At 40.9% G+C, this 24,788-nt stretch overlaps 1 protein-coding gene across 4 annotated transcripts in view; it reads left to right on the top strand.

The window, feature by feature from the left end:
• The window catches only part of LOC122871787 (receptor tyrosine-protein kinase erbB-4-like), a 253,808-nt gene that overhangs the window by 205,340 nt on the left and 23,680 nt on the right, over positions 1–24,788 (top strand). For 3 of the 4 annotated variants that reach the window (XM_044187168.1, XM_044187167.1, XM_044187165.1), the window contains exons 18-20: positions 4,315–4,437; positions 5,288–5,386; positions 9,852–10,037. In XM_044187168.1, coding sequence (XP_044043103.1) covers positions 4,315–4,437; positions 5,288–5,386; positions 9,852–10,037 — 408 coding nt within the window. The remainder of the gene's footprint in view (positions 1–4,314; positions 4,438–5,287; positions 5,387–9,851; positions 10,038–24,788) is intronic. The other variant, XM_044187166.1, reaches the window with a different exon arrangement.

Genomic DNA, 24,788 nt, shown 5'->3' with positions numbered 1-24,788 from the left:
CATATGCAGTTATTATGGAACTTAAGGGAATCAACTGTATAGTTGGTTTAAATTTTATTTTATTTCATATATGGCCTCACAGTTTTAAACAGTGTCATGAGGTTACAAATTCAAACTATCCTCATTCCGGTTTATTACAACTTGGCTATTATTTTAATAGGTTTATCAATTTGTTCAAATTGTATTTTATTTAATTTCATATTTGGTCTCTCATTCCTAAATACTGTCACACAAGGCAAGGAGGTGATGCATATAGTTGAAACTGTCCTGTTGACCCCAAATACATCATGGTATCTAATTTTACAGGAACATTAAAGGATATATACGTTTACTTTAACAACTTGGATCTTGTATTGTTTCTATTGTTTATGATCGTCAAAAAGAAGTCAGATGGGGCAAGAAACCGGAGAAGACAATCAGACCGGTTCAAACTTTGGTAGAAATTATTACGGTTTACATACCAACTTCTTGGTTCAATTTTGACCTACTTATAGTTTTGCATGCACACAGCTTTTCTTGTCTAAATACATGTCTTTTACCTTATCGAACTTCTGTTTAGGCATGGGCCCCATGACTATTCTTTAGCTTCCACAAGAAAAGAAAAACATTTACTGTACCTAAGTTAAAGGGCATGTCTGTTACTTCCAATTTCAAACATTTAAACCCACATTCAAGGTCATACAGAGAGAGATTTCCACAGGAATTCAAGTTCAGTAACTAAGTAGTACAGTAAAAGATTGCTCTTTAAATGCAGAGAGTGGAGGAGAAGTGAGTTCATTGCTGCTGGGATGGACTCACTAATACCAAGAATGACTGTCTTTGCATACTGATAAGCACGCTCTGCTGCGATCATGCACAAATTGCCTTAATGTGCTCTCAATAACTCTGTGTCATTGTGCTTTCCAAAGTATAGCGCGTAGAGTATTTTCCTATGCCATCCAGATGTGCTTAATGTTGTATCAAACAATGTGAGGGAGCACATGGTCTGTGTTGTGACCTTGCATGCCTTCCGCCGCTTTGCTCAGTCTAATAGTTGAATTACCTTTTTGGTACTTTTATAAGTTCTGTATTTGAAGAATAAACAGGAATGATAGTCAAGATATTAAAGCCAACTAAAGTTTAATTGAAAAGTGAACATGCATAGATACCAGCCATGGTTACATACAATGTGATTGCTTTAGGCAACAGTTTGTGGCTTGGCAATGTTGTTTCACCTGATTTCAATTACACAACACCACAAATGCAGCACTTTATATGAGTAATGTGAATATTAAAGCATATACCCGAGGGTTCGCAGTGCAAGCTTATGTTTGGGGACGTTGTTTACTTATTCAATACAAAATAATTCTGTGAATGTATTCTAGCTTGAGGCTTGAACATACTGCTTATTTGTCCAATGAAGCATCCGGATCCTCTCCACCGCGCCACCGGTGAAGCTCATTTGGCAAAGGCATGGTGCATTATTAGTTGGTAAATAAAGTGGTATGATGAGTGTGTGTGTGTGTGTGTGTGTGTGTGTGTGTGTGTGTGTGTGTGTGAGAGCGCGAGCTCGAGTTTTGTAGGCCATGGGTGTGCATCCTATTTAATAGACCTCTCCTCTCTTGCCCTCATCAGTCCAGTCCAGCCTCGTCCTAATGAAACAATAACAGCTACAGCCTGTCACCATCTGCTCTTACTACTGCTCCGTCACCACCTCCCTGTGTCTCGTCTCTGCTCACTCTTTCTTAATGGCTCCATTTCTTTTCACCTACAGCGTCACTTGTTTTCTTGTTATTCATGCAGTGTGTGCACAAACAAAGTGATGCAAATAATGCTCGTTTCACAAATACCAGGCTGATATGATGGATGTGACCAAAGCTTGTCCTTCTTGAAAAAGTACCTAGTACCTAAAAGTAAAGAAAGTCAGCAGTCAGTGGTTATATAAAATTTAGTACTTAATTTGAAGGCCTAACACAAGTAAAAACTTGTTTCATTATGCAGACAAGTATGCAGTCTTCAGAACCTGGCAACCCGGAAGTTATTGTTTGTTATTTAGCTGTTCATTTACAGCGGACAGTGCATATTTGTCATTGCTGGCATTTTAATGTAAATGTGTTTTTGTTAGCTCAACAGCTAAATGGCTAGCTTATTACTCATATACAAAGCATTAATACACTGTTAATTAACCATTATTGATACCAGTACTTAAAATATACCTGAAAACCTATTTTCAGATATTTCCAGAACAGTTTTGGTTATTTCACATGAGAGATTTCTGTGTTTAAATTTAGCTTTTTCGCTGGTTTGACATGGGCTGGGCTCATTTGGAAAAAGGTAGTCTCATGTATTGTACACCAGTCAGAATCCAGCAACATTTGACATTATATGTGATGCCAGTATGTGAGTTCTTTGGTCACTTTCAATCGAATCTGACCAAACCACACCCACACAGTCCTGATGAAGCAGATTAGCTGAGTTTTTGAATGTTAAACGCTTCTTAATCTTTAATGTTATAAAGAAATACTTTTCAGGGGCTTTAAGAATGCTTTTTAGAAAGTGGTCTGTCGGCGCTATCATTCCCACTTGTGTAACTTACTGAATGGTTAAGTATGTTTAAACCCTGCTTGGCTCAATGGGAAAAAGGAAAGTGCAGTTCCCCATGCTTCAGGAATTTTCTAGAATGAAATCTTGAATTAGCATAGCAAAACTCAGATTGCTATAAATTTATCAAAAAAGTAACAACTGATGTAAGAAATTTCTTGAAACAAGTTTTTTGGTAGAGATAAGGTTCATTTTTGACCATCAGAAACCTCAAGGTCCATTTAGTAGCTGTTCTGGAGCTTTTGATCGTAACACATGGTCCTCTACAACAGATAATGTTTGCCCAAATGAAATGAAATGAAAAAAACATTTTTTTTACACCCTGTCTTGTAATTGTTTCAAGAAAATAAGATTTTAGGACACAATGGACTAAATGACTAATGGCTGAGATGGAGGTTGTCAATGGCGCCTCACTATTACACAATCACTGTCATCCTCTCACTGCTGCCTCTTTCCTTCTGTCATCTCATTCACTTCCCATAGTATTTATCCCTCATCCTCCTCCCGCTCCTCCGTCTGCTAACTCACTTCCTGCAGTGACATCTCAGCATGCTTACACCGCGCCTTCAGGCCCAGCCATAACAACAGCCATTAAACGACATGTCATTGCCGAGCTGCGGGCAATGTCATCCATTCTGCGAACCGGCGTGGCGGTGCAATTGCTGGTCCTATTGTGCGGATGGTTTTATATCACATTAAGTAAGTTCTTATGGCTGACCGACTGATATATGGTCTCATTATATTGTTTGATGGCTGTGGTTGAGCTGGGTGATTATGCTGCTGATAAACCGCAGTGAATGAGGGACCCAATACGCTGATAGGCTCATTAAGACATGTATTGATCAGAGGTATTGACTTTGTGTGTGTGTGTGTGTTTCCATCTCAGTGTGTTTGATGTTGACATGAGCATGAATTTGCATGTGTTGTCAGTATTTGGAAATCTATGTACTGTACATGCATGTATCTGCATGTGTTTAGTGTTCTGAGATGTGCGCTACATGCTGTTTGGTTGAATTTGTGTGTGTGTGTGTGTGTGTGTGTGGCTCAGATCTTTTCACAGCTCAGTTACAGGTGCCAGCTCCTGCTCTTTATATTTAGTAGCCGAGGCTTTGTTGAGCGGCTAGTGGTGAGGCGGGTGGCCGGCCAGCTGCTGGGATGCTATTCAGTGTCAGCTGTTACTGGCAGCCAGGCAGCGCAGAGGAGGCTTGTCATAACCTTGAATTGGAATTGTTTTGTATGTGCACAGCTGGTGAGTTGCTACTCTTTGTCGGCTGTGATAGCAGCTGACACCAGACTGTGATTTGTTTAGTGGTGGGCACGCTGTGGCCCACATTGGTAACTGCCAGTTCCGACAGAACTTCATGTTCACACCCCTGATGCGTGTGTGTATGTGTGTATTGCAAAATCATGACTATCAGGACAGGGCAGTCGCTGTTTTTGGCTGTTTATTTATTTGCTGCAAATAAACCTTGGTGTTCACCTTGCACCTCCCTTTTCAAGACTTTTTACTTATCATTTTAAATGGAATGGTCTTACACTGTTGCACACTATTAAGAAATGTTTTTTAGCATTCACAGTGCCAAGAGAAAGAAGTTAAAAATATTTTGTCTTGAAGCAAAAGAGAGGCACGCTTCAGATTGTCAGTAGTTTCACAATAAAAGCAGTAGCTTTTTATGTTTTTGGCACAAAATGAGTGGGATCAACAGCCTAAATATGTGTTGTATGTTTTATCAGCTGGTGGAGCCCCTGACCCCCAGTGGAACGGCCCCTAACCAGGCTCAGCTGCGGATCCTGAAGGAGACGGAGCTGAAGAGGGTCAAGATTTTGGGTTCAGGGGCTTTTGGAACAGTCTACAAGGTCAGTGTGTGTATCTGCATTTACAAGTGCCTGCTGTGTGTGTGTGTGTGTGTGTGTGTGTGTGTGTGTGTGTGTGTGTGTGTACATAATACACACCCACTAGTGCTCATACAAATGTGGGGCCTTCACATTATGAATCAAACATCAGTGAGTCAGCTAAATGGCAAGGAAGACGATCACGCACAAAGTTTCTTTTGACAGACACTGCCCTCTCACTAGTAGAAGAACCCTGCTTGACAACCTAAACAATAAGCATAAACATTTCCCTTTGTAACAGTGTTTCCTGACAGACATCAGCCTAGGGCGGCTCAAGGACCTGGAACAGAAACTGCTGCTTGCTTGCCAACTTCATTGCCCTTGGCAAAATTATTCATACTACCCCGAAACTCAGCAAACTCATTGAATAAATACTGCATTTTCTATCACCGGCTCTAAATTCCTCTCAATTACAGTATTGATCAGCCTATTTGATTTTATAGCCATATTGTACTATTATTAATCTGTATACATGGTCCTACATCAATTTAGGTTCCATTTAGGCACCGTACAGTTCATACAGCTCATTCGTAATAAGCCTTATGACTCGACTCATTTGACAGCAGGCTGGGCTTTAAGAATAAGGAACCGTATTTTACAGTGTAAAACAGATCATGAGAGCACAGATTTGACCACAATAATGCGGTTCATGCATGTGCAGACACTGATTTAGTTGAATCAGACCTGCAGAGGAATATTAGCAGTACATTTAGACTCTGTTAAACACAGGCATCATAATCATCAGGGCCCTGGCTGTAGGTGTTTTATTGAGACTTAGAGCAGTGCATTTATGGTGATTGCTTGTATATTTTAGGGCATCTGGGTCCCAGAAGGTGAGACAGTGAAGATCCCTGTGGCTATTAAAATCCTCAACGAGGCCACCGGTCCTAAAGCCAACGTGGAGTTCATGGATGTGAGTATTTATATTGCAACAATTTGTGTCTGTTTTCGCCTGCGTATATTCATGTTTGTGTGTCCGAGTTGTAAAGTCTTAGCCTTGTCAAAGAAATGGCCAAGCCTGTCGCTTTGTGCATTCGGCGGTAAATTCTTATGAGTACCATCTCAGTCAGAGCCAGTAATAAAGTGAACTCCAATAGGCTGTACAGCCAGGCATGTATTGAACGAGAGTCTATTAAAAAACAGCACTTGTTTATGAGATATGGCTTTATTGGAATCCAGGAGTGATAGAGGGGAGAAGAAGAGGAAGGGAGTGAGCTGGGGAGTCTCCAATTCTTCCCACCTTATCTTATTTCACCTCCTCTATCTCTCCTCTATTTCTCCTCTATCTCTCTTTTCCCCTCGTCCTCTTTCTACTACAAATTTTTACACCAGGTTTTGCAAAAGGATAGTAGTTCATCTTCAATATCGGACGTTTGCCCTACCTATTTAAATCTTCTTCACCTGTTCATCTAATTAACCACTTCACCTGTGCATGGCTCCATCTTTTCTTCTTTTTGCACACAAACCAATTTATTGTTCTTAAGATTATACAACATTTTCTCTTGTTTTTGTACTCCCTCTCCTGCTTTGAGAGTAGAGCTAAAATGATTAGTTGATTACAGTAGCTGATCGACTGAAAATTAATCAGCTATTTGTTCAATCAATAGTTCAGGTCATTTTTCAAGCGAAAATGCCCAGAATTCTCTTGTTCCATCTCGTCAGAAACATATATCTTTGGGTTTTAGAATATTGGTCTGACGAAACAAGGACTTGAAAATGTTACCTTGGGCTTTAGGAATTCGTGATGGGTATTTTTCAGTATTTTCTGACATTTTATAGACAATCAATCGACTGAAAAAATAATTGTCAGATTAATCAAGAATAAAAATAATTGTTAGTTGCAGACCTATTTGTCAGTGGTGGAACAAAGTCCATTCAGTCCTTGAAATGCTTCAAAATGACTTCCTGATTAAACTTGGAGACATATTAGACAAGTCTTAATCTACTTTTATCATTCTCATTGAGACACCTTTTTGTTTCCTAACCTCGCTAGAATTTCCTATACTTCCTGTGGTTTTTCACAATAAAGCCTTCATATTAAATAGTTTTAGTCTCAGTTGAAATATGTTAGTTTCAACTTAACTTTATTATCAGTATTAAGAGATCTGGATATGATAAAGGGAGGCATCTAATGCACATGTACATTAAGGCTGCACAACACAAATGTGGGCCAAAGCAAACCAAGAAGAGCGAAACATGTTTTGGCTCATTTGCTGGATGGCTAACATTGGTCTCCATCTTGGAGTCTGGTATTCAATTCTCATAATACATCAATTTTCTTTACGCTTAAGCATTAGTTAACCACTGCAACTATCCAGTGTGAGTGACAGAATAACTACTGGCAAATAGTGATCAAAAAAGGACATACTAAGCACAGGGCATTGCCATGGCAACACTGAATGAATGTTAATGAAAAATGTGGTGATTCTGGCTGAAATCATGTTATCCACAGTTAGTCATCTACCGACCACAGTGCTGATTTTAATTTTTCCTCTTTCCATATTCCTCATTAAGAGGGAAAACTTATACAACATGGCTGTACTTTCACCTTCTATTTCCCTTTCTGCCCATTTTTTCCTCTCCTCTTTTATCCCTGCATCTTCCCTCCACCGCTCTCCTCCTTTCCCTCTCTTCCTCTTTCCATGTTTCTCCCAGCGGGGGTCTCTGTCCATCCAGAGCCAATATGCTCTGTCTGCCGGCTTGTTAAACAGCAATCTAAAGGCAGGCTCACGCTTCGCCACTGGGAAACTAGCCACTGGAGTGCCAGCTCCAAACACACTCCGAAAATCCACACATATAAACACACACACACATAACCAGCGCACACCTTACAACAAAAGGCTCCCCAGGTGGTGGTGGCCTCGCATGTGAGAGCTGCAGGGTGAGTTGCTTGTGCTGGCAAATATATTAATATGAGTGAGCGAGTTGATATGTGAAATGCAAAGGCCTAATTTTACTCTAATTCAGTGTCTTTTGTTGCATCGACACACGCTTCCACTTGGACACACACGTACTGGAACATGCACCAGTTTCGCATGACTCTGCCAGTCTATCACCCAGTGTGTGTGCAAGTGTGTGTGTGTGTGCGTGTGTGGGAAAGTGAGCAAGTGAGCGAGTTGGGAAAGGAGGGTCAGCCGGCAGTAATGGAGGGCAGCGCTCAGGGAGATGAGAGAGAAATCAAAACACACACACACACACGCTGGTGCATGCACGATCAAGTTTGCAATGAGAGTAGAGAGCAAGAGTTTAGCCCAACATAGTTTACGACTCCCGGGTCTTTTGGGATCACAGAGTGAGAATAAAAGTACTCTCCTTCTTTCTGTTACACACACACAGATGTCCTCCTTCGCTCTTCCCCTTCCTCCCTCCCTTTTTCTTCCTCTCTTGATCCTAAGGTATGTTGTACCTTGCCCGGTGTAGAGGTGGCTGGAGTTGTATAATGTCGGGCAGTTAGGGGGGGAAGCAGGTGGTTTTGTGAAGTGGAGATGTAGTGGCACTACTTCGGGCTGGGAGGCTCTGTTTAAATCAGGGCACTGATGGTGCCAAAAGCCTCTCTATGGCCTATGGCCCCCCTCCTGTTTAGAATTAATCTACTCACACCCACACCACCACCACTCTCCCTCTAAGCTCATTCTTTAGCATCTAAATTTAAAAAGGCACCTCATCTATCTATCAGCTGCCCCGGGGCCAAGCCTGGATATACACCTCCTCGACCATTTGCTGTATGCAGAGACAGAGAGAGAGAGAGTGTGTGTGTGTCCTTGAGTATGTGAGTGTGAGTGTTTTAGAGAGCTGCCAAGAGAGTCTGTCCGCATGTGAGAGTGTGTGAATGAGAGAGAGAGAGAGAGAGAGAGAGAGAGGCAATAGGAGATGAGGAGAAGGACTGAAGTGAGTGTTTTTAAGCAATGACTCTGAGTGCAGCTTCTGCTCAGCCATAATGCATATACACGCCGGGCACGAGTATCAGCCCTTGCCATCATAACACTTCATCACCACCACACATCCTTCTGCTTGCAGCTCCGCAATAACAATTACCCAACGTTGAGTCCCAACTGTTCCAACCTCTATGTCCATCTGCTGTAGAAAGAGATGAGAGGGAAGACAGAAAATGCATTTACATGCCATATCAAGCAAGAAATCAAACACATAGTGATTGTGTATTAGTCAGCACCAGGTATTCTAACATATGCAACGCTCACATTGTCGTGTTTTAATTGTGTTGGTACAACATTTACAGGTCGTGTTTTATACATGTTAAAATATAGATCAAAAAGGCTGCGTTTGTGCAGCTTTGAAGAAGGATTTTCTCGTACAGTGAGAATACTCTGCGGACAGATGCTGTGCATGCAGATATAGTCATCATCCCACAAGTCTTAATTTATGCATCTAACTCCACCTCCGGTAGGAAGTCTTTCAAATACAGTGCTGTATTATCTGTGGATAACAAATGCATGGACAGACACATTGAATTCTACTTTAGAACATAAGTTGATACATATATTTACACAGTATTTACACCAATGGCTTCTAACTTGGAGGTCAGGACCCTCAAGGGGTCCAAAGACAAAATTCAGGAGTCACCAAATACTTCTGTTACACACAATAATCAAGTTTTTTTTATTATGAAATGCTGGATACTTTCACCTCTTCAAGCCTCTATAAACACAAATCTGGTAAAGATGGACTGTGCAGATGGCAATTGTCACAGAGGGTAATAGCTTAAAAAACCTGACAACTAAGCAAACATAACCCCAAACTGATTCTTTAAGCATTAATGTTCCTTTGCATTAATCATTTCTGAAAATGCCAAGACACACATTAACCACAGTAAAATCAGCTATTGAGTCACATCGAGTCTTGAGGAAAACATTTTCTAACTTTAGATTTAGACAAGGAAGTTGGATATTTCTCTCTTGACTTTAGTCATTTTTACTGGGGGTTAGTATTTAATGACCATAGAGTTGCAAAGTAGAAGGAGCTATTTTGGGTGCCTCTGGTTCCAGAAGTAAAAATCAAATACATTTTCCCCATAGACAATGTTACGTGACCCACAGTTGGAGCACTTCTACGGCTTGGATCGGCATGAAATCCTGCAGGTTGAATCATCAGTATAAAAGATGTGTTAGAAAATATCTGGTTCTTGTTCTTGTGTACATAAATACATAGAGGATGAAGTTAACTACAACTCCCGAGGTGCATTTTGGCAAGAACATCCGATCACCAAGCTTGAAGTTCAGTTAAGGGTGGACAAAAGCTAAAGATTACAGTGTTGAAAAAACTGTTTTGTTTGGAACTAATTAGGGTACTTCTGTATTCCCAGCCATGAAATGCAACAGTCTTCTTAGTCCCTCTTTGTCGTTCTCCCCCCTCTCACCCAGGAGGCTCTGATCATGGCCAGCATGGAGCACCCCCACCTGGTGCGTCTGCTGGGCGTTTGCCTGAGCCCCACCATCCAGCTGGTCACCCAGCTCATGCCTCACGGCTGCCTGCTCGACTACGTGCACGAGCACAAGGACAACATCGGATCACAGCTGCTGCTCAACTGGTGTGTCCAAATCGCAAAGGTAAGCGACCAGGCCGAAGGAGGACGGCGTCTGGTGGTGCAGCAGCATTTGTGTGTGTGGCTTACTGTACTGTATGTGTTGGCAGGTGTGAGGGTTGAAATAGATATAATGGGTTTGTGTTAATGTCGCAAAAAAGTCTGAGTTTTTCCCCCAGTCAGCTAACGACAAATGGTGACATGTAGAGGCTTACCAAGTCCAGCGTCACCCCAAACAAGCAAAAAAAAAATTGCAAAAACATGTTATTGCACATTCCAAATTCTTATTTAAACAGCTTTCAAAACAGTTTTGAACTGCAATACACACAATGTCCCTGATCTGTGTGTCCTTTCAGTTAGATGCTTTACTTACTCAGGTTTCCATTGTTGTACAGGCTTAGTGGCATTGTATCAAGATCTTTGCAAAATGTTTGCTGCAAATCAGAGAACAGTAGTTTGTGTAGTAGTAGTATGTTTGTGTTTTGGGTCTATTGTGTGTTAACTTTTTAGTATAAATCTCTTCCAATTCACCCCTGTTGATCCTAATTATCCTCACTGCTTGACACACTGATCACTTTCACAACCCTTCACAATGACATGCTAGGCCTCTGACGTTGTTAAGCAGCAGACAAGCCTAGTTTGCCTTCAAGTCTGTCTTAGAAGCATGTCAACACACATTATTCTTTCAGGAAATGACTGACAGCGCAAGAAATTAACGAATTAAAGACCCATTCTCTGCTATCCAAACAAAATCTGCACTCAGAATCGTTGAAACAGCAGTAAGGCTTGAAATATTGTGTGTACTTTTGCTTACCCAAAGAACATTTGTGTTTTGTTTGCAAATTAAGTCGATGCAGCCAGACTGCTTGATAGTGTAACTGCTGGGAAAGATTTAACTTCTCTGAGTTATAACTCCGGGATGGCAGTGAGGTGCTAGGCTGCTATTACATGCTGTGCAGGCAGACATCTGCTGTGATACAGAGGCATCTCCCATCAGCTCTGGAAGCAGTAGCAGCAAAAAAATGATCCGACAAAAGGCTGATTTACTGCTGGCACTGATCAGCCTGATAGGGTTTTAGTCAAGACAACAACTGTTAATATTTCTGCAAGAGGTGTTTTTGTGCTATCCAAGTTTGCTAGTTTGTTAATGTGTATTCAGAAGATGTATGGTTCTACCCATTGAGACTTAAGTCAAACAAATAGACTTTTTCTGCTTCCAGTGCAGCTATGCCTCCAAGAAGTGCTTGTATAATTAAAATTGCAGTCACTTATTTCACTGGTCAAGCCAAATACTCTGTGGATGGACGGAGCATCTGTGTTGCTTTACTGCAGGCCAAAATTCAAGACAAACTGACCAATTAAGTGGCTTCAATTAAACATTAGCAGTTATCACAATGCCATAGATTTATACTGACCAGTCATAGCCATTGTCACTGTTAATACATATATGACGCAGCTTCACTTATGCCATTTATACACAACTACTTCATGCATCTTGAGCAAACTGGATAGCTATCCGATATCGTAGAATGCTAAGTGCAAATGTAACCAAGGGTCTGTCCCCTGTGATAATGGCAGCTGAAGTGACACTGAAATCACATGGAAATTATCCATAGTTCTCTGTCACATATAAAATGACGGGAGGAAAAAGCAGCTGCAGGGATTTCAAAACATGCGGCCATACAGTTGTAGTGTATTTAGTGGTTCATTTGATCCCCGATCCCTCATGAAAATGAGCAAAACATTTTTTCTCACTCATACTCCATCCATGCGAGTCATGCACTGTTTGTGTTACTTTATGGATAGTTGTTAGCTACCTTGCTAAACTGCTAAACTATGAAATTTGTTCTTCTTTTGGCATTTTTACCAAACAGCTTCAGGTCCGTTACCACCCTCTGGACTAGATTTGCATGTAGCCCAGGAAAACCAGGATGGATGGGATCAGATTTGGGTTTTGGCTAACAGAGATGCATATAAATGGCTAATTGTAAATGGAAGTCTATTAAGTCTCATATTTTAAACAATTTTAATTGTAAGGAAACATGGTTTTACTTAATTACTCATCAAAGCTTTTGATATTCATTTTTTTAGGTATATATTGTGATACTTTTGTCAAAGAAAAAAACCCCACTCATTATCATGAAACAACCACGATAGCTGGTCCAAATGGAGGCCCAATATTCACTCCTAAGGAGTCAACAGCTGCCCATAAGGCTTCATATGAATCTTTTTGTCCTCTTTAACTCTACAATGGTGTGATAAAGGGGGTTCCTTTTAGCTGTCTTTCATACCAGTTGTCAATGTGTTTTAATGCTAATGTTGCCATTAGCTCGCTTACAAACTAACGTGCTAAATACAGTAAACCCATGACTTGCATGTTTGTAAATGACCCACTGTGTGTGAAAGCTCTTCACAGACCATTCTTCAGATAATTTTTCCTTTCTAAAGCACTCCTTCATCAGTCAGTCTATTGGAATTGATTCATATTGATCATCTTTTAAAGGCAATATATTCTCATTTCATCTGTCTGAGTCAGTGATGAGAGCTTTGGTTTCAAAGGGTGGGGGATTAGTGTGGTAGGTCTTAACCCTTTAGTCCGCCATGATGTATGATTCCCAAGAGCTTGAGGAACAGGTTACTTAAGCAGGTACTTATTGCCGTAATTGGATTCGATTTCACCTGTGGCGGAAGGGGGGAAGTGTCAGTTTCTTAGTGGTTCTGTAAGTGAGGAAGAGCAAGAGAGAATCTTATTCACAACTGTCCTCGAACCACATGGCACTTTGAGATTCAGTCCACTATGTTCACCATTTTGTCTCTAACTGTGTCTGCTGTTTGGTGCTGAGCAGGTAGTGTACAGTTGGTTTTTAGAGCTTTTTCATTGTAAACAGCTGCCTGCTGCGGTCAAGAGTGTACCAAAACTGTAAGGGCCAGACAAAAAAACTCTGCTGAAACTCACTATAAAGCTCCGGAAAGCCGAGGGGAGCTACAGACTCAGGTGATAATTCTCTGTAGGTTCATCACCACGCGCAACCCCTTTGAGACATTTGATAAATTGTTATTATAGAAATATTAATTTTAAAAGCTTTAAATAAACACATATAGTTAAAGCAAAGGTGGAAATGTGTCTTGGTTTTATGTATAGAGACCAACAAGCACAGCTTTTGTTTGCAGAAAAAGTTTTGTTTGTGATTGTCAGTTGTTTTTGCACCTAAGTGCAAAACCCAACCATCTGAAGATTACAGCAAGTGTAAATATCAATTTATTATAGTCATAAACATTTACTTATGATGTATGTATTTAGATTGTTTTCAGTCTATGCAATTTCTTTGGTCTTCAAAGAAAAACACATTACTACAGGATTGAACCCTTAAAGGCTCACAGTGGCAAACAGTAATTCCAACAACTTGGAGTTGGGGGCTCACCAAATTCAGTATGCTATATGTTGGGGACAATGAATGTCTGTAGAAAAATTTCATGGCAATCCATCGAATAGTTGTTGAGAAATGTCAGTCTGGACCAAAGTGGTGGACGGACCAACTGACCATCTGACAGACATTGCCATTCCTAGGGCAATGTCGCTAGCATGGCTAAAAACTAAGCTTTAAATAAAACAAACTCAAGAATTTCTTAAGATTACTGAACTGCTCGTGAATCAATTTAATTTAATTTGATCCTATTCCCTACGGATACAGGTATGTGTTCCCAGTTACAGCAGGGAGTCCATTTAACAGCATGTGTTTTCCAGACCACACAACCCTAGCTCGTGGAGTTCAAATGCTCACAGCATTAAAGGAAGATAGCTTAGTTATTCTCTGTTATATTAGCCTCTTGGATCCTCCTCACAGGTCCTCCATCACATAGCCTCGAGGTATTTTTCAAGTTGGAAAAAGATGGTGAGTCCATGAACATTTTTGTGTATTTCCATTTATATGTGTGTGTGTTTCTGTGTCTCTGTGTGTATCTGAGCACATGCCCGTGTGTTAGGGCATGTGAGCCGAATAAATAACTCTGAGCCCTCTTCTCTGAGTGATCTTTGCGCTCTCGAGGTAATGATGGGGAACCTGTCCTCCAGAAGAAAGAGCATCCTGCGGAAGACACACAATTTTCCAGCAAAGGGGAGAATAATTTTCCCTCGGTCTTCAGTTAGCTTTGAAAATGGTGTTGTTAAGTTAGAGGACAGAAAAGGAGGAAGAGAAGGTATTAAATAAACAGAGACAAAGTGCAAAAAAAGATCTTTAGGCCATAGGACGTATGGACCAAGACCACGTTGGTGAACAAATACAAAGTGGATACATTTATCAAAAGCACCCTACAGTGTTATGAGTACCAGCAGTGAGGAGGTATTCAGGTTCTTTACTTAAAGGAATAGTTTGACATTTTGGAAAATTTGCTTTTCACCTTAGAGTTAGATGAGAAGATTGATACCACTCTCATACCTGTCTTATCAACATTAAGCTGGAGCAAGTCTTTATGCTAAGCTAAGCTAACCTGCTTCTGGCTCCATCTTCATATTTAAACAGAGAGACATGAGAGTGGTACCAATCTTCTCATCAAACTTTCTGCAATATAGTGAATAAGTGTTTTTCCCAACTATTCCTTTAAGTAAAAGTAGCAGTGCCACAATTAAAATCACAACTACTTAATACTTACTACTTAAACTACTCAATAACATAAGTTTTAAGAGTAAAATGTAGAATGTCCTGTTCAGTAGTGAGACAAGGGAAATGTTCCAATCATGTCTCTTTATCACAAGGTGAATGAAAGACTGTCAACACAATTACTTTGGGATATACAGTATAATTAAAGCACAGCAGGGGCCTGATAGTGTTCAACCCAATCCTTAAAAAGTAATATTTGCCTGTGGAAAAAGTAGCAGAAAATGGAAACACTGGGGTACAAGTACCCCAAAACTGCACTTGAATAAAGTACTTGAGTGAATGTACTTGTTTTCCAGAACTGATGAGTACATACAGGTACATTGTAGTGTGTTTAGCCAGAGAGAAATGATGCGTGTGTCCATGCTAGCTGCCAAACTATATGAACCAGGCAGAGAGAAACTCCGTTTTCCTATTTCACCATAATGCCATGGAAATTTGTCAGTCCCCCCCACCACCGCCACAACAATAGCACAAACACCAGCCGTATGTGGGTTCTGACCCGGGCAGGTGACCGCTGCGCCGCAAATTGATTGGCCGAGGCCTGTCGCCAGGCAGTGACTCTTCATCACTGAGTGTTTTGGGCATTGAGATAATGGCCCCCATTAATCTACAGCCGCACTCAGGGCTGCCCCACTCCCACTGCCACACGGACGCACACACAATGACTGACGCTCACATAACGACTCACACATATTATACAGGACACACACAGAGGTCTCTATAGATCTGTGTGAACAGCCTCAAATTTATTAGTCGAGATTGTTCCTTTCCTTTCTTTTCCTCTCCTTTCCTTTCTTTCTATTGAGTCCTTTCCTTTTTTTCCCTTTCGTTATGTGTTGTGTACTGCCCTTTCCTTTCCCTCATTTTTTCCTATTCTTTCTTGTCCTCTCCTATATTTCGTTCCTGTTCATTTCCTCATTTCCTTTCCTTTGCTTTCCTCTCTTTTCATGTCTTTTCCTTTGTTTCCTTTTCTTTCCTCATCTTTCATGTCCTTTTCTTCCTTTTGTTTCATTTCCATTCCTTTCTTTTCTCTTTACTTCCCTTTCCTCTTCTCTGTTCTTTCCTTCCTGCCTTATCCTTCCTTTTCCTTTCCTCCATTCACTTGTAAGCAGCTACATCTCCTTTCCTTTTACAAATCTGCCCGTTTCTCTGTTTCCATGGTGGCCATGTGCTCGGGTTAACAGAGGTCAGAGTTTGCCCTACATCTCCTTGTACATTAACCCTTCCAGGTCACATATTCTCAAGTGACCCTGTATGTATGTATGTATGTATGTATGTGTGTGTGTGTGTGTGTGTGTGTGTGTGTGTGTGTGTGTGTGTGTGTGTGTGTGTGTGTGTGTGTGTGTGTGTGTGTGTGTGTGTGTGTGTGTGTGTGTGTGTGTGTGTGTGTGTGTGTGTAGCAAAAATTACCTCTTTCTCGTCTTTCTGTTTCTGCATCTCCCTCTTGTCTCCATCTCCTCTTTATCACTCGCTAACTGAATCTCTCTCCTTCTCACACACACACATACAGAGTATTTTTTCATTAGGTTTTGGATTATTAATGGAATAATTAGGTTTGGGATGTATTTTAATGAACAAATCAATCACTGAATTAAATATGGGATCGGAACTGAGTGTATGCGGGGCTACAGTAGTCTTTTAATTTGGCTCCCCTCTTCTCTCCTCTCACTTTCGCTCTCTGTCTTCCTTTCACAGTCTCTCTCCTCAGGCTCAGTATAATGAAAGTAGAATAGATTCTGCAAGTCGCTGTCCTGCCGTTGAAATGTTCTGGTCCTGATCTGAAAGAGTGTCTTGATTGGTTTTTGGGGGGATGGAGGTGGGATGACTGTTGGACAGGGTATGTAGGTCACATTCAGGCCTTTGGTTGATTTAGCGGTGAGGGAGTAGAGCGATTCGTATAAACATACCCACTGGCGAACTCGTGGACTGACATTAGCACAACATGCCCTGCAGGAAAACCCTCCAGTTAGAGTAGCACTCTGCTGGTATGGTGGCTCTGGACGCCATTTTACAGATTGACAGTGCTAATGATGGCGCTGAACATTGACCTTAAATAATTTCTCCAAGGCGAGCTTGATACTGCACTACATTGTGGTTAAAAATGCATGGAAGCATGTGTGCACAAGCAGTATATCAGCTATGTGTATGGAAAACTAAGCACATACAGAGGAAAAAAAAAAAGATGCCTTTACACACTCACATAAACACACACTCAAGATCTTATTTTTCTGGGTAAATCAGCAGACATCTCCACCCACTGCTTAGTCAGGGAAAGGAAAAGGAAAATCTGGGGACTTTTACATTTGGCTCCTGATCTCTGGCCCCTTATATGTGTTATTATTCTTATGTGGACGCACAGATATGTATGCTTCCACATCTGTGTGTGTGTGTGTGTGTGTGTGTGTGTGTGTGTGTGTGTGTGGGTGTGTGTTTAGATTTGCATCCCATGGTGGCTCCTGGCGATGCCACCTAATGGCAGGAGATCCAATCTGGTCAAGATTAGTGTGGAGCCCTCTGTGTCATTCACTTCCCTGCAAACGGCACTCCTTGCTGAGCAAACACATCTCGCCTGTACTCCTCCCGCTCTATCTCTTTCCCTCCCTCCCCCAGCACGGAGCCTTCATCTTTCTCTTCCTCACTGGAGAATGGATTCCCAGCTTGGCATTGAATCAAATCACATCCCCTCCTGTGCTCTTGTGTCTATCATGTCATTGCATCTCAATGAGAGGAACGTCTCAATGGACTCAGGCGTGCCTGGATACATGTATTTAGACATTTACACATTTACTGAAATTGCCCTGATTTTCTGTTTTTTCCTCCTGTGACATAGACCGAGTGTTTGCTAGCAAAATACCAAGAAGCTTCATGGATTTTCATTTCTTTTCAATCAGGATTTCAAGCCTGGTTAACTATATGGACATGTGGTACTGAAACTGTCCACTAGAAAAGTGACCGCACTGGCGATTTGTTTAAACACTTAAATGAGAGATTTTACTTTTTTGTTACAAGACAAAGACAAAATTTGTGTGGTGTTGCTTAAAGCACAATAAAACCTCTTAGGGAGGAAACCTGGTGGATGAACCTGCCAACCATCAAGGTTGGTTTCTTTTAACCATTAGTAAATTTTTTCTCTAACCTTATCCAAGTAGTTTTTGTTGCATAAACCAATCCAAACCTTGACCATAGATGTACCATCAAAAGACAGGCATATTCGTAAATCAGCAGTTTGGAAGGAAAACACCAGATCAGGAAACGCTCATCAAGGATCTAAGGTTAGAGAATTTCGCATGCTGTGCAGATTGTAAAGCCCTTTGAGGCAAATTTGTGATATTGGGCTATATAAATAAAATTGACTTGCTGGACTTAATGTTTGCTAGCGAGACAACAAAAAGCTTCATGGATTTCTAGTTTTTCAATCTGGGTGTCGACCATATTGACTGCATGGACATTTTGTCCTATATGTGACTTATAACTAAGAAGGATAGAATAGCATTTTGTCATTATGTCAGTATATTAGTATAAAGTATTTCTGATTATGATATTAATATAGCAATAGTATGTCTTTCACTTATCACAATGTTGGTACTCGTAGCTTGGCGGAGCAACTGCAACATGGTGTCAGATCTGTCCTGAAATAAATATGAACAAAGCAAATATCAGTATAAATTCAGAACTGAGCAGTGGGCTTTTCTGTGTGAACATCACTTTCCATACAACTTGTACTAACCCAAGGACTTATTTTTTCTCCCAACACATAGTTCCTTGTCTTTGTCTCTTATAGATTGCGCTCATACATCTTGAGAGCCTTTTTTCATCCCTCATTAAAAACACTATAGCCAACTGGGGCTCCTAAAGATACTCCTTGGGCATGCTCAGAAAACCCCAAGAGATACTCATCAAGCATCTTAGAAGAAGATTTCACAGAAAAATACTATGAACACATTTTTAATAAAACCTTTGTTTCCTGATTTTTCCGATTTTATATTTAAAAAAATGCAGATATTTAAAAAATGTAGGAATCTCTCCCACAGACATTCCAGATGTCACTATTACAGTATGTTCAAATAGTGGATATTATCTTAAACTAACATGCTGTAGTTCAGATATCAGTGCTTGTTGCCATCCTGTAGCTGTAAATAAAAGGCACTACGGCAGGAGCAATTAACTCTAGAGTCATGAAAACATTCTGCTATGCACTGAAAGGCAATTACGATTATGAACTAAAGAGTAAAGTGACTCCTGTCAACAACGTCCATTTAAATTCTTCCTAAAAGTGCTTTGGATGAAATCATAACAAAGGCTGCATTCACATGTCAACAGAAAATGCTATTGGATGCAAATTTTAAAATCCTTTGATTTTCTTCATAGAAGGAGTTGAATATTATACATACTTCACTTGTACATATAAACTGGCTGGAAAAAAGTCTTTGAAATGGCAAGAAACAATGATATATAGTGAATGATTGATGTGTTCAGTGCCAATTCTGAATTCAATTTCTGTTATTCCAGTCTATATTATGCAATTTTAAATATTGCCATATTAAAGCAAATTATACTAAGTTATAGTGAATTTAATACTGTCAGCAGGCTATGCGGTAGTGATCCATGTTCAGCACTTCATTTCCCAGAGGCTTTCATTAATAATACAGTCCCACTATTCTTTGCATCTCAGAGCTTGTCGGGAAGCACATCACGCCGTGATTACCAAACAGTGCAACCCATAATACTATCCAACCTCATAAAAAACAAAACAAAACCAACTAATTTACACCCAGAGCAGTTTTCCCCTTCCTCCAATGCAAACACATTCACAAATTCGTCCACACACACACACACACAACACACACACACACACAAGGACGAGTCCCCAGGAGTACGTACATGTCCCTGCTGATGCAACAAAATTAGGAAAGAGGGCAGAGGGGGACTGAGGAGGAAGAGTACGAGGTGATGAGGAGATCGGGCGGTGGAGGGATAAGCCCCCCGGGTCTTTCTAATTATCTGTAAGGATCAGCAGTGCTCAAGGATGCATAAGGGGAGGGATTTGACTGCCAGATCCACTGGGTAGGAAGGCCTGATTGGATCGGTCACCTCTCTCCATACACACCAATTACTCATGACGCCTGAAGCCGAGGCTCATTAGACACAGACGTATGCGCGCATGCAGATGAAAGGCGGCGGAAATTTGCGGGGATTCTCCTGCAACTCCTCATGACCATCTGAAATCTGCTCACTGCTTCAGACTTTCTTTTTTTTTTTTTTCTATTATCAAGTCCTACAAATGTCATTTTAATAAAACAATTCCGCCAGGTTCTGATACGAATCAATTTTGTGCATTCAAGTTTTCATTTTCTTGATAATAGCAGCCGTATCATAAACAAACAGGATGCAGTAAAGGAGGGGAATTATAGCATTTTGTTACTTGTTTCTGTGCCCACGCATATGCAATCATGCGTTTCAATATGATTACTTTTTTATCACTCATGTACATTCAGATACCTGTGTCTTCACATGTATGTGTTAATGTCAACAGAGCAATTTGTCCATATCAGAAGTGGCCAGTGGGCAGGTTGTATCAAGAGAAGTCCGACAGCTTCTCACCGTGATAATTATGTGCTGTGAATGAAAATTATAACTTCTCAGTGTCACTGCAAGTAGCAGCCAAATTACAGGCATTACAGTGAAGGTTGAATGCTGCATGAGTGTATAGCATGGTGCTCGGTTGGTTCGAATAAGGATCAGATGTTCTCACTCCGCTTGTTCTTCTCCCTCCTTCTTTATTTCACTCTTCTTCCTCTCTGTTTGGTTCACCTGTCGTACTCAGAGGCTGCTGAGCTGTCAATGAAACCCATCATTACTGTCCTCACGGCTCCCCATAGGCTATCACAAACTTCACAGGATCCCACAGCGCAATTAATTGATGCTTGGATAGCCTCGTCACCCAGTAAGGACATTTAGCTGCACTGCTGCAAATGTCATCTTTTGTTGGGGCTAATTATTGATTTGAGAGCAAGAGAGGATAGCTTTTAGGAATTGCAGCTTTACACAGAAGAGTGGAAATTTTCCACACTGATTAAAAAAAGATGCTGTTTTCTCCCTCTAATTCCACCGCTGCAGCCAAAAAATTATTGACATTTGCTCATGTAAATTTGCCAGCAGCAGTCTTTTATTGCCTGCACAGTGACATTTTGGAAGGATCTTTCTGTCCCACAGTGGAGTTGAGATCATGGCGTCAGAGCTTAGATAATTTTACATTTGGTTCCCTCTCTTGAGGTGGAGGTAATTAAGAACGAAAGCAGGAAGACATCAAGCACCGATAAATTCCGACATTGTTCTTAAAATCCACTCCCACCGAGGGAATTTCACCCTCTCTTGCTTTGAAATGCTTTATCTCGCCTTCAAACCCCACACTGTGCACACCCCTCACACTCACAGCTGCACAGAGATGCACATACACTCATAAACACACTCAGCTCAGCTCAGGTTGATAGATAGATGCATTTTATCACGCACTGTGGTTCCAAAACGGCTGAATGCAGAGTTAATGGGCCTGCACCCCAACTGCTGCGCCACCACTGAGCTGTCGTTATCTATGTCACATTATGTCACATTCACCTGGATCGTTCATTAACCATCCAAACCATCCGGTGACGCAGTTTGGAGCTTATTGGTTTCCGTGGAGATAATTCAAGACATATATTATCTAAACTTCCTTTTTACAAATTTCTCCGTGCTGAACCTAGATGTAAAAGTGTTTTTAGAAAGAAATTTGATTCGACAATGTTTCAGAATAAAATTAAGATTTGTTATTCGCTCATGTGAATATACACGTGATTAAAAAGAGGCGCATCTGGATATTGGCTGGCTCATTCCTGCTCCTTCTCATTTCCTCTTTCTCACATACACAAACACACAGAGGTTTTTCCACACACATGCTTTGGAGACTGCCAGGTCTGTAGGAATGCCTTCCATTCTATCTCCCGCGTGGCACCTGCGCCACCTGAGCAGACCCATTGTGCCGCTCCTTATCACACTGGTCCCAGTTCTCGGCGTGCGGACAGTCCCATATTGCTCACATTGTTACTGCCTTTTCACCCATTCGGTGGGGTTTGCAGCAAGGGGCCTCGGCAGGCGATTTGGGAGGAGGGGGGGCACCACATGCGTTGTACTTATCGCTCCCTCCGGAAACAGGCACTTCACCTTCTAGTTCCTGTAAGAAACTCAGCATCCTGCCTTTTTTCCAGCTTTTTTTGACATGAATTCCCAAATAAACTGTAGCTTGTGGATACTCTGCAAGCGTTTGTGCCCAAGAGTTAAATTAACATTAAAATTATTTTACCACTGATGGTTCCCACTGTTTCCTCAAAAAGCATGTTGCCTGGCAACAAATATAAAACGTGCTAAATTAATTCTGCAACTATTTCATGTTAGTGTATGGCTCATGTTGGTAATATTGCAGACAAATACCGGATCTGCTGAAGACCTAAGTTGAATTTATTACCTGCTGTAATCCATCATGTCCGTCCTCCTCTTCATCCACTTACCTTCCAACTGCTCTCCTTTATACCCAGCATCTTTTATTCTATAGCATCTTTCTCTCCTGCTGAGGTGTACTGCTCCATGCAGTTCCACACTACTCAACTCTTTTTTCATGCCTGGTTTCATCCTCTTATTTTTTCCTTTTCCCTTTACTGAAGACTCAGATCTTTAGTCTACTTTTCTTCCTGCTAGAGAGGTGCTAATGGGTCGCAGACCAGTCATGACCTGGTCCTGTTGCCTGCTTTAGAAAACTTTTAGCCCCTGTAAACAATTCAGGACTTCACAGAGATGAAAAAAAAAAATTACCTTCAGTGTTGTTTAAAACTGAGATTTTATCCTGCCTGGTAGCCAGCGTTGGGTCACCTGAGGATAAACTATAAAGAGTAACTATTCACAACAAACCACATCCTCTCACAAGTCATTTGACTGAACACTTAAATGAAGGAAAAGAACTATTCAATGCCTTATTTACTTCATATTCCTCAGTTCAGTATCATAATCAACCTTTTGTCTTGGTAGCACAGAACAACAGCAGAGAGGTGTAAAGTATGAGTAAAGTGAACATATGAGGTGGATGTAAAGATGTTCTATCACAGCCTCAGTCATTTAACCTCATGGTTTGCTCTGTTTCACCAACGACAATTAACGGGTAACCTTGCACACAGCTGTAATTATAGTTTGAGCATTGATTTTTGTAGCCTACAGCCCACATCCCTTTATAATTATGATGATACTGGCATGCTCAGTCCTGTGCTGTATAGTTCCCATTATTTGGAATAGAATTGTGATTTGTGAACTGTTTAGGCAGAGTCTTCTCACCAAGATGGAAGTTTTCCAGAGACTTGTGATGATGTTGGTATTATTTATGACCATATTTATGCATAATACAGCCATTTTCACCTTAATAAAAAACATCAATGTACAACAGAATCGATTGACACTTCTGTCACTATTGAGTAGTGGATTTCTCTTCCATTTGAAAGTAACTAGTTACATCGTAGCAGTTAGTCTACAATTTACACTTAAACTTATTATCAAACTGGAGCATCAGGCTGCAGCAGCAAGTCCCTTTTCATCTTGTAAAATCACAATTAAGTCGCTATTGAAAAGTTCATAAAGTACAATGCTTTTGACCAAAACAAATTTTTAATATTTCAAACTACTATAGTAGCACTTGATGCTCTGAGGGCTTAAAACATGCCCCAGTATCATTTGGGATGTGCAACAGTACTAGTGGGTCCTTAACCGTAATGCTCCAATGTAGCATGTGGCTCACAAAGCTCTTTGTGTTCTGAGAGCCGGAAAAATCGGGACCTTTTTATAAAGGGCTCAAGTACGTGTTTTCTGGAAATGGAGACATTCCCTGAACTTGACAAATGTTTTCGAACCTGCTGCTGTTGTTGACAGTGACCGTTTATCTGGTTCTGACCTAATGACAACATTAACAGTGAAATTTTGTTCTACAATGAGAAAGCTACTCCAAATTAAATGATACGGGCTATCAACAGTACTACGAAATGTAAACATTTCCAAGTCAGCTTTTCATAAGGTTGTATGTTACAATCACATTGTTCGGTCTCACGGTGTTACCGACTTTTAGATGCACTTCTGTTAAGTCCACAAGAGCTTAGGTCTGTCTCGCTTCAAATTCAGCAAGTGTTTAAGGTCTCTGATGTGCGGATTGTTAGTGTCTGCAAACCTGCAAACTTTCTAAAAGAAATCGGACATAATCAAAGCTTTGGTTATATCAATAAATGATATTACCCTTGTTATATTTTTTCCCCACGAATGTGTTGTATAAAAGTTAAGTTTTATTGTACTTGTTAGGAAACTCAAAGAGACTCCAACAAGATGCATTCTCCCTCCATTTTTGTACATCAACACGTACGTCATCTTTCCTTGAAAGGTCAGCCGTAAACATATACTTTGAACTTTGAGTGCAGCAGCCCAGGCGAAAGTTTGGAGACCAACATGCATTAGTTTCAGTAATAAACTGAACCCTACAACCCATCACGGAAGCTCTTCAAGAGGTGACAGGGACCATCTCTACCATACACAGGTAATGTTGTGTATGGTTGTGCACAGCTGAAGGCTCCAGAGCATAAAAAAGAAGGGGATTTTGAACTGTAATGTTGTTTACCAAACATGGCAGGTTTAATTACTTTGTCTGCAAGTTCCTTTATGATCTACAGTATTTAGGCTATGTAATGACAAATTGTCCACTTCCACTTCCGTTTTTAAGGACCTCAGGACTCTGGGGATTGGATCACTTAAATAGTGTTAAAACGGCACAATCAGCGGGACCCTCTCGACCTGAAACAGAGGCTGCCCCCACATCCTCCACTGGGACGCTGGTGTTTACTGCCCGGAGTGGCTGAAAATTAATTGGCTCCTTGAGCTGCCCGTACATTCCTCCTGTCAGTGCGATGGCCTCCCCTCATTGCCCTGTCACTTTAAGTCGAAGTGTATTAATGGACTGTGTGGGCCATTGATTCCTAATTCCTCTCGACGTCGACATCGGGGATAAATATTGCGTGGCACGGTCGTCTTCGGGCTTATTGTAATCAGCATTGTTATTG

This window comes from Siniperca chuatsi, linkage group LG24 (assembly GCF_020085105.1).
Source record: "Siniperca chuatsi isolate FFG_IHB_CAS linkage group LG24, ASM2008510v1, whole genome shotgun sequence".
Taxonomy (NCBI): Eukaryota; Metazoa; Chordata; class Actinopteri; order Centrarchiformes; family Sinipercidae; genus Siniperca; species Siniperca chuatsi.
Note: the sequence above shows the minus strand (reverse complement) of the source record. Positions and strands in the feature narration are given on the sequence as shown.